General features: G+C 36.4%; 1 protein-coding gene across 4 annotated transcripts in view; it reads left to right on the forward strand.

Moving 5' to 3' along the window:
- Positions 1–252: 252 nt before the first annotated feature.
- Positions 253–15,296, forward strand: part of LOC115343206 (fibroblast activation protein alpha) — a 42,799-nt gene continuing 27,755 nt past the window's right edge. Inside the window, exons 1-9 of one of the 4 annotated variants that reach the window (XM_030018864.2) lie at positions 253–1,087; positions 1,363–1,447; positions 8,713–8,808; positions 10,719–10,813; positions 10,961–11,035; positions 11,223–11,275; positions 12,419–12,491; positions 14,094–14,214; positions 14,768–14,922. In XM_030018864.2, the coding sequence (XP_029874724.1) occupies positions 1,082–1,087; positions 1,363–1,447; positions 8,713–8,808; positions 10,719–10,813; positions 10,961–11,035; positions 11,223–11,275; positions 12,419–12,491; positions 14,094–14,214; positions 14,768–14,922 (759 nt within the window). In that variant the 5' untranslated portion in view covers positions 253–1,081. Of the gene's footprint in view, positions 1,088–1,159; positions 1,277–1,362; positions 1,448–8,712; positions 8,809–9,995; positions 10,260–10,718; positions 10,814–10,960; positions 11,036–11,222; positions 11,276–12,418; positions 12,492–14,093; positions 14,215–14,767; positions 14,923–15,296 lie in introns of those variants that run through there. The other 3 variants (XM_041124096.1, XM_041124095.1, XM_030018867.2) reach the window with 3 other exon arrangements.

Below are 15,296 nucleotides of genomic sequence, written 5' to 3' on the forward strand. Positions count from 1 at the left end.
CGGCGCCGGTCCGGGGCGCGCGGCCGCTAGGGGGCAGCGTGCCTGTTCCCCGCCGACCGTTATTCCCGCCCCCCGCGGCCGGCCGTTATTCCCCCCTCCCCCCGGCTCCCCGCGGTAGGGCCGGTGGCCGGTGTGGAGACCCTCCTGAAGGGAATGAGCAGGGCGCGGCCTGCCTGCGCGTTCCCCTCCTTCCCCTGCCCTCCCCTGAGCAGCTCTGGGGCAGACCGGTAGTAAGACTATTTGGGTAAAGCCAGTCTAATGAGCACAGCATAGTTTTACTTCCCTTTTCGAGCGTTTCTTCTCTCTGCTGAGGGATCTCTTATGTAACTTGACACTGCGGTCTCAAGAGAAGTTTTCCCTGTTTTCAGTTGACCTCATTTCAGTGAGCTAAATAAAATATGTGCAATTGGTGGTTTAAGCACTGTTTCAGAATTTGCGCTGGGCCTGTAGATATTTACTTCTCTAAGCTCTCTTACCTAGGCTACACAAGTTTATAGTTTTCTGAGAAAAAAGTAATTCTCACATGTGGAAGACATTAAACAATATTTGTTTCTGCTTTTTGTTTTGCATTCTTACACCATCGTTTATTATTTCAGAAAGTAAACATACATACATTATATATAAACAATAAAGCTATTAGATATTCTTTTCATTTCTCTGTAAAGAGTAGAAATAAGGTCATGACTATGTCCTGAGAATGTGAGGATTGCCAAAATACACAGTAGAAACTTTTCAGAGAAAAACAGTACATATCGAGTAACTGTTGAGTCATAAAACCCTTAAGTTAGTGTAAGCAGATGTTGGTTACAGCTCACATTGATGGGAAGTATATAATCACCACCCCTATAGCCACCCACTGTCCATTTCTGGTCCAAGAACTTCCCCGAAAGCGTGTTTCTAATTTTATGGAAACCCTTTGAAATTTGGCACAGTTTTCAAAAGTATGTAGGAGAAAAAAAAGTCTGCCAGAGGTTTAGCCTCCGACTGTGAAAACAGACACTGCCTTTTCAAACTCCTCTCCTAGATCACTGACCAACACCCAGAAGAGAGAATTTACATTCTTTTAGAATACAGCAGGAAAATGAAGGTCTGTATGCTGCTGAATTCAGCTTTTGGTAACATTTACTTCTGTTGTTTTAAACTGTCAGCTATTGCACAAGGCCAGGCTCAGATGTGAGCGTATTTGTTTTAAAGAAAAAGGGAAGGGAAGTCTTTTCAAATGTACTGCAGGGACATTTTTGCTTGTTGCTTGGATGGGTTACAGCAGTTAAAGAGAGTGGGAGGATTTAATTATTTACAAGCCATAGAAGTGTGCTTCAGGCAATATTAGAACTGTAATTATTGTTTGTTTCTGCCCTGCAGACCCGGCTAAAAATCATATTTGGCGTGGTTATATGCCTTTTGCTTTCCTTATTACTTATGTGTATTATACTGCTTCCATCAAGAGGTAAGGCATTTGTAATCTAATGTATTGTAAAACACAATATCTCTACAGCTACTATGACTTCTAAAGTTCACAAAAGTTTGTCAAATCATCTTTAGGATTGTCTTGTCAGAATTTTTATGGCTTTATCACTTCACAGAAATGTACCTACAGCTGAAATATCCTGAAGGTAGGATTGAAATGCCAGCAGATGTTGAAACAAGGAACTCCTTGAAGTGAAAAACACCAGAACTAACTTTATTGTGCATGATATATAATGTTCTTAGACAGGACTGCAAAAATAATTCTCAGATCTCCTCACATTATGTTATTTTTTATATTAGGGGTTAGGAGACTCTCACAAACTGTTAGTAATTTCCTTTAGCTTGGTGAACTTGTATTTGGTTTTAAATGGTTATGTAATAATTACAGAAGGTCTCTATCCAATTACAAGTTAAACATTTTGTTGTAGGTGGGGTATGTTGAATTGTTTGTGAACATATTTAAGATTGCATTTGAAAATTAAAGTCAGCATTGTATAAAATAGGGATGCATAGTTTGCTCTAGTATTACTGTGCTAGCTGTAGGTAAGTCAACACGGTGTGGTCTGCTGAGTCCTCTGGTAAAGTTTGAAGTGAGTGTGGTTTGAAATTTAGAGCCTGAGTGGTACTGACTTGATCGTATTTTTTTACGTGAGAGGTGTAGTAAGGCCAATATAAGTATTTATATGGCCCTTTCACTATAGCAGATTAATTGAATGCCTCTGAAATAATTAAAATAGTAATAAAAAGCCTATATTCCAGTAACAGCATCTATTTAAAGGGATTGGTTTTTCTATTACTATTCTTTGTTCATGCGTTGGCAGGGTGACTGAGATGAAGAAATCAGTTTTGCATTTACAACTAAATGTTATAAAATCAGCTATCTGCTTAAATCTTGTGAAAGTTAAGTCCTGTAGTTAATATGCAGGTTTTGTGAAAGGTGAAATCTCTTTCCTACCTGATATTTCTGTGGAATATGTTTATCATGGGTTGTTTTGTTGAGAGAAGGGTTGGAGATTTCTGAAGCAGTTAGGGTTGATTCTGATATGCAGCATGTGAATATGAGGACAGATTATATCAAGGTGGGAGGCAGCGCTGGGAAGAAGTACAGAGTGACAGGTTTGACTTTTACTGTCAATGATGGGGTGCCAGATTTTTTGGCTAGCTTAAGCATGGTCAAATCTGAGCTTTGATTACTAGATAAATGTATGGTGTTGAGTCAGACTCACTCATACCAAGTCTGCATGTTAAGACGGCAGAATCTTTTTATGAGATTTAAACAAAAAAGCAGTGACGAAACAAAGAGGCTGGAGACAAAGGACCAGTTTGGCAGCCTGAAGAAGCTGTTAAAGATCATGGAAGGTACTGTAGGAGGAATTGAATGTAATTTTCCTTTCTGAAGTTATCACATACCAGCTCACTGGTCTTATTCTGAGCCTCTTCAGTACCTGAGCCATTACGAAGAACTCTTTTCATCTCTATAATTTCTTGGAATACTGACTTGGTAACCAGTCATATCGGATATCACATTTAGATCCAGTAGGATGATAAAGAATTTATCTTACTTTACAGAATGCTTTTGAAGGAGCATTTTAGACAATTATGGAATACACAATTATGTTGAACATGTCTGATTATGGCTTCTTATTCTCAGATGGAACTACAAGTGATGCAGTTAGCTGTTTGAATGCCTAAACCTTTTTGAATTCTTAGTAGTCTGCTGATCTACTAGTTGTAAATGGAAGAAATATAAATTAATTTTGCAGTTACAAGTTTTGCAAGTCAAAGAGACAGGAAATAGCTACAGAGATGGAATGTTCTTTGTACATTCCACCTTTACTAGTGCTTAACTGAAAGGATGTGGCAATCTAGAAAGACAATTTCATATGAGAAATGCATAGACACAGACTGACTAAATTTCTGCTTAAGAAATCGGCAAAGAAAAATGTCATCTGTAATTCTGAAAGAACTGGAAGGAATATTTAGTGCTAGTTTGTCTGCTAAGTTTCTAGTTATTCCACGCTCTTCAAACTTCTCAAAATATGATAGCTGGTTTTGGTTTACACATGGAAGAGTACAAAAATGTGAAAAATTCTCAAAAGTTATACTGGAAAATAATTTTCTGTTTGCAGAGGATAGTAAGGGGGAAATAGTTGCAGTTATTACGCAATTTCTGTGGGGCTCAGAAGAGCAAGGTGGGCAATCTCGATATAGTGAATGGCATCTATGCCTAAGAAATTAGTGACAGGTTTTTGACATTTCTTTGAGTTAGGAATGTGCTATGTGATTTACCTAACTATGATAACTCAGCTATGATAACCCAACTCTAAACAGTTCAGAAAGGTTCTTTTCACTTGTACACTGGTGTACCTAGTCCTGTTCTTCTGCAGCATAAACAAGACAGAAAATACCTGTCTGCAGTTGAAAAGTAATAGGGGAACCACAGGCACAGTTACAATTAGCTAAATGTATTGGTTAGGCTCCAAATTAATCTTTTCTTCTGATATTTTTAATGAATATCCAGAATCCTGCCTGTCAATGTTTCTGTTCCAATTACACACTTGACCTAGGCCTGAGACAAAGACCCTGGTTCTCTGATGTTGCAGATTAGGTCATGGGGCGTACTTCTCAGCCAGGAAGCAGCAGCCAGTTTCTTAGGAACTGGTGGTGTTCTTTGCTGCACCCCAGCCAAATCCATTTTCTGATTCAATAAATGCCTCTCCGTGTTCCGATGCGATGTCAAACAGGGTGGCTTCCATCATTGTGGAGTGGAAGAAAAATGCTTCCAGTCAGGAATTCAGTTGCTGACACTGAATTCTGCTGGAGGTGGTGGTGTTAGTTGCTGCTTTCTAATTGAAATGGGTGCCTGGATGTTTGACTTAAAACAGAAATAAAGAGAAATTCGCATCTTCTTGGCCATCTATCAAAATTGGCAAGTGACAATTAGAGATTATAAACTTACAGCTGTTGCTGAAGTTTCTTGTAACTGAAAATCAATAGATTATTGTGACAGTGTGCTTCCACCAAAATCTGGTGGTTCAGTCTTAGCTAAGAGTTCAGGCTCAGATCTAAGTAATAGTGTAAACCTAGCTACAGTGATCTGTACACTGGTGGCAGAGAGCTATCATAAGGTATTAGAACAGAGTAATAAAAACCGATATTAAGATGGATTAGACTAATTCATATGTCTTCTGTTTGGTACTTCAGACTGCATAAAAAATGGTAGGAATTCATACTAAAATCTTTCTGGATAAGTTTTCAAAAACCAACATGCTCCATTAGTTTATGTTCCCTTAACAGGATTCATTCTGCTATACTTATACAGCTGTGGTCTGTGACAATATTCCTAGGACTGTGGGCTGGGTGGTCCTTTTCTTTCCAAATCTGACTAGTGCTTTGAACAAACTCTTTGTTGCTTAGATTCTTAAATCAGCTTGAAGTGCTTACCCAAAACAGGCTCTATTAATTTTCTGTGCTTATTCATATGCTGGTGGCAGAATAAATACTCTGGTTTAGGACTAACTTAAAGGGGTTAGCACAACAATTTTACCTTTCCAAGTCTATGCTTAGAAATAATGTATGACAGCTATGACCTAAGGTAAATTTTTATACTAGCTTTTCTTTATAAATATATTTTCTGAAAATTTAATTTTTGATAACTGAAAGGGATTATAATGATTCTTTCTTAGTGTATAGTTAGACAGAGGCTTTTTTCCTAAGCACCACACAGCCGCTCACTCGCTCCCCCCCCGCCCCCCGCAGTGGGATGGGGGAGAGAATTGGAAGAGTAAAAGTGAGAAAACTCGTGGGTTGAGATAAAGACAGTTTAATAGGTAAAGCAAAAGCCGTGCACACAAGCAAAGCAAAACAAGGAATTCATTCACTACTTCCCATCAGCAGGCAGGTGTTCAGCCATCTCCAGAAAATCAGGGCTGCATCATGCGTAACCGTTACTTGGAAAGACAAATGCCATAACTCTGAACATCCCTCCCTTTCTTCTTCCTCCCCCAACTTTATATGCTGAGCATGACATCTTATGGTATGGAATATCCCTTTGGTCAGTTGGGGTCAACTGTCCCAGCTGTATCCCCTCCCAACTTCTTGTGCATCTGCTTGCTGGCAGAGCATGGGAAACTGAAAAATCCTTGACTTAGTCTAAACACTACTTAACAACAACTAAAAACATCACTGTGTTATCAACATTGTTCTCATACTAAATCCAAAACACAACACGATACCAGCTACTAGGAAGAAAATTGACTCTATCCCAGCCGAAACCAGGACAACCATGTTGTGGAATAAGCCAACAGGGCTTTGAAATCCAAAGCAAGGGTTGTGTTGGTCTACCCACATCCAGTCTTTTAAAGGGGATAATCCTGATAATAAATACAACAGGATTTCACAGTGAGATTGGTGTGCATAAAGTTCATCTGAGTTTAATATAATTGACAGTTCTGCTTTTTGTGTTTTATTAAGCTCCCTCACAACAGTACTGAACTGAACAGCAAAGGAGAAGGTATCTGGATAAAGCCAGTGACAATTAGTAGATGCTTACAGGCTTTTATCACCACAATTATACATGTACGTTGAATACACTGAAATGCATGAGTGAGTAATTATGATCATGGAATATATAAAGCAAGTTACACTGTGAAGCAAAATAACCAAATCAATGCACAGAGAAATACAGAACTGCACCCTCTAAATGAATGCAAATGGACCACAAAGGATTAAAAATGAGACAGTGGGGTGGTGAAAGGAAAAGAGCAAAGCTGAAATTTGGTAAGCTTTCACTTCTGTATTTGGCTCTGCTGTTTGCTTCCTTTTTGTCCCTGGGCATCTTTTTTCATCTTTGTTGTTTCATAGAGAAATGAAACACTACTAAAGAATTTACAAAGCTTACCAACAGCCATCCAAATCACTGTCTATATAGTGCTGCAGACGTGTAAAGTACTTTTCATGTTAGGGTCTATTCTGTGAACAGAGATTTAGAATACTATTGCTGAACCGGTCTTTAGTTACAAAAGAAAGAATCGGCAACAATTGTAGGAAACAATTAAAGATGCTGCTTTTAATTAAAGCATTTTAAAGATATCTTCTGTTGCCTAGAAACAACCATTCAAAATTATAAGTAATCAAGTAAGAAATAGTTGTGTTCAGATTTTTTGCAGCCTACTGGTAGAAATTAAGATAGGCATGGACACATTTTGAAAATCATTAGCAGTCATAATAAATTATCACAGAATATTAAGTATGCAAGGGTGAGGTGGCTAACAGAGTAAAGGTTTAAATTACAGCTGGGAAAATTAGACCAGAGATGAGACATTTGTGGTATTGCTTGTCTTTTTAGTAAAAAATCCTCTTAAACTGAGAGAAGGAACCAGGAAATTTTACCAGATTAAGGTATCAAACAGGACTGCAAATTTAAGCCTCCTATACACACAACCGTGGAAACAGATCTTAATAGTGGATTCTTTTGCTAATAGGCATATTCACTTAGAGAATTTAAACTGAAAGCTAGTGATAAGTAATCATCGCTCAATATAAATAGAAGTGGATTCTTCTTTGGAATTATTTTCGATGCATTTTTTTAAGAGTTTGCCATCTTCTGTGCTTATCATTAACATATCAAAGATCTCCAATATACGGTCATGGTATTAGCAAGAGGATTTAACTTCTTATTGAACTTCTTGGCATATTTTCTGGACATATTGCTAGCTTGGAGTTTATACTGATAGGTTTTCGCCTATGGATTGGCATTCAATTTTATTTCTCATGACAGCTTTCTTCTGCATTAGTGCAGACAAGGCTAGTGTCAACAGTCAACCTGACATGTGTATTCTACAGTAAGTAATAGTCACTTAGCAGAAGAAAACATGTATTATAATTACAAAGTACCATAGAAGAGAATATGAAGAAACATTTCAAGGAAGTCAGTGTGATCTTAACAGAGAGGGCAGATGTAATGAGGAAGTGATGGAGCATGATATGAAACCTGAGGGCAACAAGTCATCTTGATTATCTGACTGTCATCTGAGAGCTCTGAAGGAACAAACAGGGGAAGTGGCAGATATCTACTAGGCTACAGTGTGACATCTCCACTACCTCTGAAGACCATGGCAAAAGTCCCCTCTTTTTTAAAGGAGAAAAGTATAGAATCCAGAATGCCTAGACTTACAAGCTGCCATTACTATGGTACTGAACTTTAAAAACTGGCCTTTATCAGAAATGTTCCTGTGTCTTTTAAGGATTAAATATTTTGAGTACTCTTTCTCTTGTGAACTGCATAATTTCTCTTTTTTGCCTTTTTTTACATTTTTATAATGGAATTTTTCATTTCCATGCACTTAGCAAGCCATCATTTTCAGCATTACCCTCTTCTCATGCAGTTGATTGACCTTAAATTTTGTTTTTAAAATCTGCCCTAGCTTAAGGTGTTTAGCTTTGGGAAGAAACATAGTCAGACAAGAGCCACAAAACCAGCCACAATTTTGTGTATTATTTTTATGCAGCGCTCTGATCTGCTTAGAAATCAAATACCTGGCTTCTGTCCTGTCTTTTCTCCAGAATCATTGCCAATTTTCTTTTGCAGCATTAAATAAAATGTTGATGTTTGTGTTCACTCATTCACTACTTTTGAGCATTATTTTTACCTGCATACCTTCATCTATTTTTTTCATGTGGGTACTAAGAAATATATGTGGATGGTGGTTATTTTGCAAGCCTTATATCTGTCTTCTAACACTGTTTGATGAGGCATTTATGAAATTTGGCAGTAGGGGTTTGTATGCACATCCTGTTGTTTGACTCTGCTGAATATGTGCAGGTCCCTATTAAAATAGTTGTCTCTACATACCACAGAAGTTCATGAAACCCATGCTTTAAAAAAAAACTTTGATTTATCTTTTGTGTGGAAAAGGCTTTTCTTGGACTCACAGGGTCTACAAGTAAATATGTCTGAGTGAATAAATGACTGGGTGAAATAAATTAGTTTGTCTAGTTTCTAATTTTTTTATTCCTGAAGGTGAGTCCTTCAGAAGCTAAAGGACCTTATCAGAACAGTAAGAGAACTTTCCTTTCTTCTGTGCCTACTCTCTGCATACCTCCAGCATTATGCTATCCTCGCTGTTCCCGGGTGCTAAATATAGAAAAAAAGGAAATATTGGACTAGTAATTACTTCTTCTTTTTACTTTTTTTTTCCCACTTCACAGCACTGCATTAACAGAAACTTTCTGTCTTATTCTTAGCTGTCAACACCAATGATGGTCCCAGGGCTCTTACATTGGAGGATTATTTGAATGGAAACTTCCAATATAAAACATTTTTTCCATATTGGGTGTCAGGTAAGTAAAACCTTTTCTAAAAAGTACATAAGCCTTTCTAATATGCATTTCCAGACTGGTTTACACAGACTCAGAAATGTATTTTCCTTCCAGCTTTACTGTGAATAAATGCTAACTATGAAATTAAACAATCTGCTAGTCAAAACTTATGGTTAAAATTTACTATTCTGTCAGTCATTCTAGAAATTCTAGGTATTTGATGTTTCAACAGACATGTTTGAGTCAAATATAAACTATAATTTTACAGAGGCCTTCAGTGTTTTATTTCTTTTACTGTCATATTCATTGAAGCAAGTGAAAGAAATATGTCAATGTATCAGTCATTTCTTAAGCAATCTCCTTTTTTGTGTTTGTAACAGCACTTTTTCATGTACCATTTGTAATAATTGAGGTAGCCTGTCTTACAGGCCTCATTCTTCTTTGTTTTCGGTAGTACCTAGCTCTGCAATGAGCCCAGCTGTTCTTATCTCATTTAAGGAAATGCTGACACTGCTGAAATTCCTGAGTTCCAATGAATTGCATTGAAAATAAGGTTGAGTTTCTAAGCACATTCCTTAAGGTAGAAGATAAAGACATGAAGTTAATTGCTGCTGATATATGTGTCTGTGTGTGGCTGAATACTAGTCTTGTTATCATTGAATTGCAGCAGCACCGAAAGGCTTGAGCTAGATTGGATTACATTCTGGTACACACACTACTACGGCTCCTATCTATGCACTGCCTCAAGCAATTATTGTTCTCTGACTAGAGACAAGAAACATAGTGCCTGTTCGCATGGAGTCTTACCAAGTTAGTTTTAACCCACTATTTTAGAACTGAACTGAAGCCTTCCAGGACATTGCTAGCAGCAGTTCAAGTTTTACAATTAACAATTTGAAGTATGTTGACATCACTTGTATGATTTAAAAATTAGGTCACCATTTGTTAGAATTCTATCTGAATGTCTGAAGTATGTAGGCAGCATATCACCTAAACCTAATATTCTCCTTCCCTCTTTATATCCTTCTCACTTAGACTTATCTTTCCTCTTAACTGTCACACAGCTCACGCAAAAGTCATGCCATAGATTCCATAGATAGTCATGCCTACAGCATTCCATATGTCTACTTTTCTTCTGAAGCAAGGAGTTAAAATTTAATATCTCTTCCTAAGGGTGCCTGAGATCACCACAAATGCAGTTACACAAATCACAGAAGTGTGCTCAAAAGGTCCAAGGGTGATTGAATTTCCTAAAAATGAGCACCTTATACAATATTTCAGGCTGCTTTTAAACTGTTAAAGTCTCTCTCTCTTCAGCTACACCAAGTGTGTAATTTCTTCTCTCTGTTTATAGCAGTGAAGATAATGGTGTGAAACTAAAATTCTGATCTTCATTCTCTATCAAACTATGGCTCAGGTCTTGAGCACAAGGTAGCGTTAAATTCCATTCTCATCGAAGGCCACTCATCTGTGTGAGTAAGGGCAGCATCATTTATGTAGTGTTAGTTACATGGTACTGCTGTTATCTATGGAATCTGTACAAATGAGAATGTTCTGGTGAAATTATAAGCAAAGATCTCGAATGTTTTCTTTAAAACATTTACATTGTGGTACTGGCCTTTTAATGGGTCTGTCTCTGGTATTCTTGATCAGACATTACTGAGAATAAAATCTGGCATTTAATTTTAAAGTTAACTAGCTGATTCTGTGTGCAGTGTGTAATCTTGAGAACGTACTTTAAGAACCCTGAAGACAGTTTGTTGATAACTCTGTACCTTGGCATCATTAGAAGAAAAACATTTTTTATGTAGATGCCAAAAGATATTTGCTCAAAATCTATTCATTGACAGGAGTGTGAATACTTTGATAAACGGATCTGTTCTGTAGTATCTTCTGTGCAAGATAACAGCCCTTTTATCTTGTTTATAAAGATAATGAATATCTTCATCAGTCCGCAGAAGATGATATTATTCTTTACAATGTTGAAATGAACTACCCAACTACCATCATGACTAACAGCACAATGGTACGTACCTTTTCAATTAATAAAAAGGCAGCAAAATGCAGTTGCGTTTCAAGTACCAGTTTAAAAGTGAGTGGATTAAAACCTGACTCATCAAATCCTTATTTAAAGGTTTTTCACTAGAATCTAATCTATTTCTTAATCTTTCAGAAACAAGTTAATGCTTCAAATTATGTGTTGTCAGCAGACAAATATTTCATAGCTCTGGAAAGCAATTATTCAAAGGTAATTATTTAAATAGATCACTTAATGAAATGTTTGGTTTCATTTAGTATTTTGTTGATTGTGGTTGTGATAGATAAATGTTTCTTGGTAGTGTCTTGAGAAAGGTGTAGGCTGTGAAAAGGCAGCTGATTAATTAGATTATCTTTTTCCAAGTTAATAATATTATTTTCTTGCTTAATTTTTGCAGCTGTGGAGATACTCTTACACAGCATCATACCACATTTATGATCTCATATATGGGTAAGGCCAGATATTTCTTAGAGCAAGATATGGTGAATACTCTGTAGTGACGTGCTTGCAAGCATTTCCACTGAAAAAATCTATAGTAATGTGACTACCACCCTGCTTTGCTTTTGCCTGAATCTATCAGGTTACTTGTTTGCTTGAAAAAAATGGCCTCTAAGAAAATCATACAGTCCTTTCATCTACTCATTCAGGTGTCTGGATTGATTTATATATTTCATGCCCTAAAACTTTCACTGCTCAACATTCTCATCTTTTTTTCTTCTTTGCATAATTTTCTCCCACCTTGTCTTGGCTGCTTGAGTCCACTTCAGTCTCACACCTGATGTCTCCAGGCCCTTCTCTTGTTTAATTCATCCTTTTTATGGTTGATCTAATCTTTAGCTTTCCTAAAACTCTCACATGTCCTTTAGTGCTCCAGTGATCTTGTAACAGTCCATCCTGGGTTCCTTAAAATTTTACAGCTTCTTCCATGGCATTTGGTCTCTTTCCCAGGATCTTCCCCAAACCATTACTCTTTCCACCCAAGTCAGAAGGAGACATCTGCCTCCCCATACTTGTTATATATACTCCCCATACCCATGTATGGCATACTTATGCCATTAAGTAGCAGCATGACCAAATGCTTCCTAGTTCTGAGCAACAGGGGCTGCACTGAGCTGCTCCACTCTTGGGAAACTGTTGGCTCAAGGTGACAGGAAAAGATTGCTGCAAGCTAATGTGAGTAGAGAGGTAAAGCATGTGGGTCATGATCCTTAACAAATGTTTAATTGCTGCTTTTATGCTTGCCTCAACATGCTATATCCTGCATTCACATTTCCCAATAACTTGCTGAGAATGTAATGCAGACTGCAGATAGAGCAAATGACTGTAGATGCTTGTGCAGTATTTAGAAAGAGATAAGGCTTGCCTCTTAGGCTGTTGAATATGTTTTCAAAGGGTTGAGTTGCAATCTTTATCAGCACTGGTGCACACCATCACATTACTGCATGTCTCACTGCCTGCCTTAGTTTTGCATTGCTCAAGAAACAATAAGCTGTTAGAAAATATAGCCCTTCATGAATTTTATATGAATGTACAGTATAATGATCCATTTGTACTGTGCACAAAAAGCCATCTCAACTTCTTTCCTTTTTTTAGTGGTTTTGTAACAGAAAATCAGCTTCCACATAAAATTCAGTATATATCCTGGTCACCCGTTGGACACAAATTGGTCAGTAAAGTTAATGAAGCACTAGAATGATTTTGCTTTGTGTGGCTAGAAGACATTTATTTGCCTTTGGTTATCATTTTGTTAGGCCATTTTTTTGACAGGCCTGTGTGTATTAACCTTGGTTGTGAGCAAGAATGACAAAACAGTTTTAACTTGTTAAATTTAACTTGTCTGTGTCTCAATAGAAGAATCCATGTTCTCAGCTACGTTATGTGTTTCCATTCGCTAGCCAGTCTCTTATCAAGAATTGACCAACATAATTGTATGTAGGATTAAATGTGGTTTCAAGGCCTGAAAACCAATGTGTTTTCCTTTGACACAGCATAACACGTGAGTTTACTATGGAGATTCGGAGATGAAGTATTTAAAATCTTTTTTTAAATTTTTTACTTTAGGAAATGCCTGCCAGATTCGTTTTACAAAAAAATGTTATTTTCTTTTTTTTTTAATAGCTATTTGATAGCCAAATATGTATTTCCCAGTAATTATAATAGACCTATTGCATATAGTAACAAATTTATAAACATTTTTTATTCTCGGTTCCAAAGCATCAGCCCAATAATAGTGGTATTTTAACTACTTATCCAGTATTTAAAAAATATTTGTGCAAGAAAATATTTTTAAACATCATACTAATTTCAGAAAATACCCAGGGATTTGGCTAAATATGAATGGATACTTTATTAGGAAATTTTTTCCGTGTTCTAGCAGAGTATTAGTTCTCTCAATTAAATTAAATATTGTTATTTTCTTTATCGAGAATTCTGAAGACAGAATACAATGAAGATAGTTTCCTATCTTCCTAGCACTAATAGTCTGTGGTGGTTTTATACAATAGTCCTTGTGTTGTATCTGAGAGTCTTAGGAGTTGCTTTGTTTTTCATTTAAAGCACAAAGTAGTTAAAATGTTACACTGATGTTGCTAACAAATGCTTATAGCTTCAAAAGGCATAATTTTCTAAGAAAGTGATGTTTCTGATGCTGGTTTCTTAACCACAGGTCCATTTGATTGAAATTTAGAGATACCCAAGGCCTGCAAGGATTTCTTGCAAGAGCTCTCTTTTGGTAACTAATGTACTAGAAAGAAACAAACCAGCCCAGACAAAGTAAAACCTTTTTTTCTCTCATCTCGCATCACCTAGGCCTTTTGACAGGTTTAGAAAAGTCCAATTATTTTCTTTTTAGTGGCTGTGTATTTGTTTTTACCTTATACTTTTGGTGGAACCAGAAGGAAAAGTCACAAAACACTTTGTCTGAGGGTCTTTTAAAAAACAGCAATTTGAATGAGTTTCAAAGATTTTTTTTTTTTCCATTATTTTCCACACCAAAGCTAGCCACAGAATCCTCTGAAGTTTATTAAAATCAAAGGAGTTGTTCAGGATTTATTCCGACATAGTTGAACACAGAATTTGGCCTGTAATGTATAAGGCCTGTAGATACTCTTGCAGAATTTGCAAGGGCTTTTAGTGTAGCATTTATTTCCTGGTTTTTATTCATTATGTCTTCTTGTTGATATAATGTAAGAGCATTGACTGCAGAAGATCTTACTCTAAGCCCTGTTATTAGTGCCTATACTCATAAAAAATACTTTCTTGTCTTTAGGTATATGTATATCAGAATAATATCTATTTGAAACAAAGTCCAAGAGAGGTACCCATTAAACTAACTAGTGATGGAAAACAGAATGAAATATTTAACGGGATTCCTGATTGGGTCTATGAAGGTAAGTAAATCTTGCAGGGCAGCAATTAACATGTTAAATGCTTTATTTAGATTACCTGATTTTCACAATCGATTCTAAAATATCTGTGATGATACATTATTTTTAGAGGCCTAAGAGTTACTTCATTTCCATATATTATTTGCGATATAATGACTGCATTTTGTATTCATAGTGTGTAACCAAAATCCTGAGTCTTTTGTTACTGAAGCTGTATCAGAACTTTACAAATTGGGCTTCCTTCTGCTGCACAGGCAGTGGTTGGGAATTAAGCTTTAATGGAAGTTTTAATTTTAGTGAAAATTTGGCACTTCAGTGAAAAAAAAATTTAAAAAAACAAACACATGCACACAGGAAAAACCCAAGTGAGTTAAATGGGATCTGTGTGCCTGTTCTGAGAGTTCTTAAGGCCTTTCAGAATTGAGATGCATTGCAATATGATCGGTGTTATTTATTTAATGTAACTCCCTTTACATGTCTAGGTTGGTAAGAGTAGAATGCTAAAATAGATAGATTACAATGATAAACTATTACGAATGATTTTTTTTTTCCTCAGAGGAAATGCTAGCAACAAAATACGCACTGTGGTGGTCTCCAAGTGGAAAATATTTAGCATATGTACAATTTAATGATTCTGCCATACCAGTTATTGAATATTCATACTTTGGTGAGGACCAGTATCCTAGAAAAATAATTATCCCATACCCAAAGGTATGTTTTCTCATTCTTTTGACTTACTTTCTGTTGAGAAATGAGCTATGACAATGATAAAATTAACTGTACTCAAAGAATAGTTGTATTACAGTGGTTAAATCCATTGTGGCCTAAATTAATGAAAGAAAACAAACTTAGGCCAAGTTCTGAAAAGGTATAGGTACATTCAAAACTGTAGATATTTAATAATATCAGTGAAATAAATGGAATTACTCATGTGAGTAAAAAGCATGTGCAAAAGTATATGCTTGCATGATCAAGCCTTGCTTTTTTCAATTCAGTTTACTTATTGTGATGTGTTAACTATGCAGTTGTTATTTTCCATTACAGTAAATGAATTATATGACATTTTTTATTTTGAAAAATAAAGG

Source organism: Aquila chrysaetos, chromosome 6 (genome assembly GCF_900496995.4).
Source record: "Aquila chrysaetos chrysaetos chromosome 6, bAquChr1.4, whole genome shotgun sequence".
Taxonomy (NCBI): Eukaryota; Metazoa; Chordata; class Aves; order Accipitriformes; family Accipitridae; genus Aquila; species Aquila chrysaetos.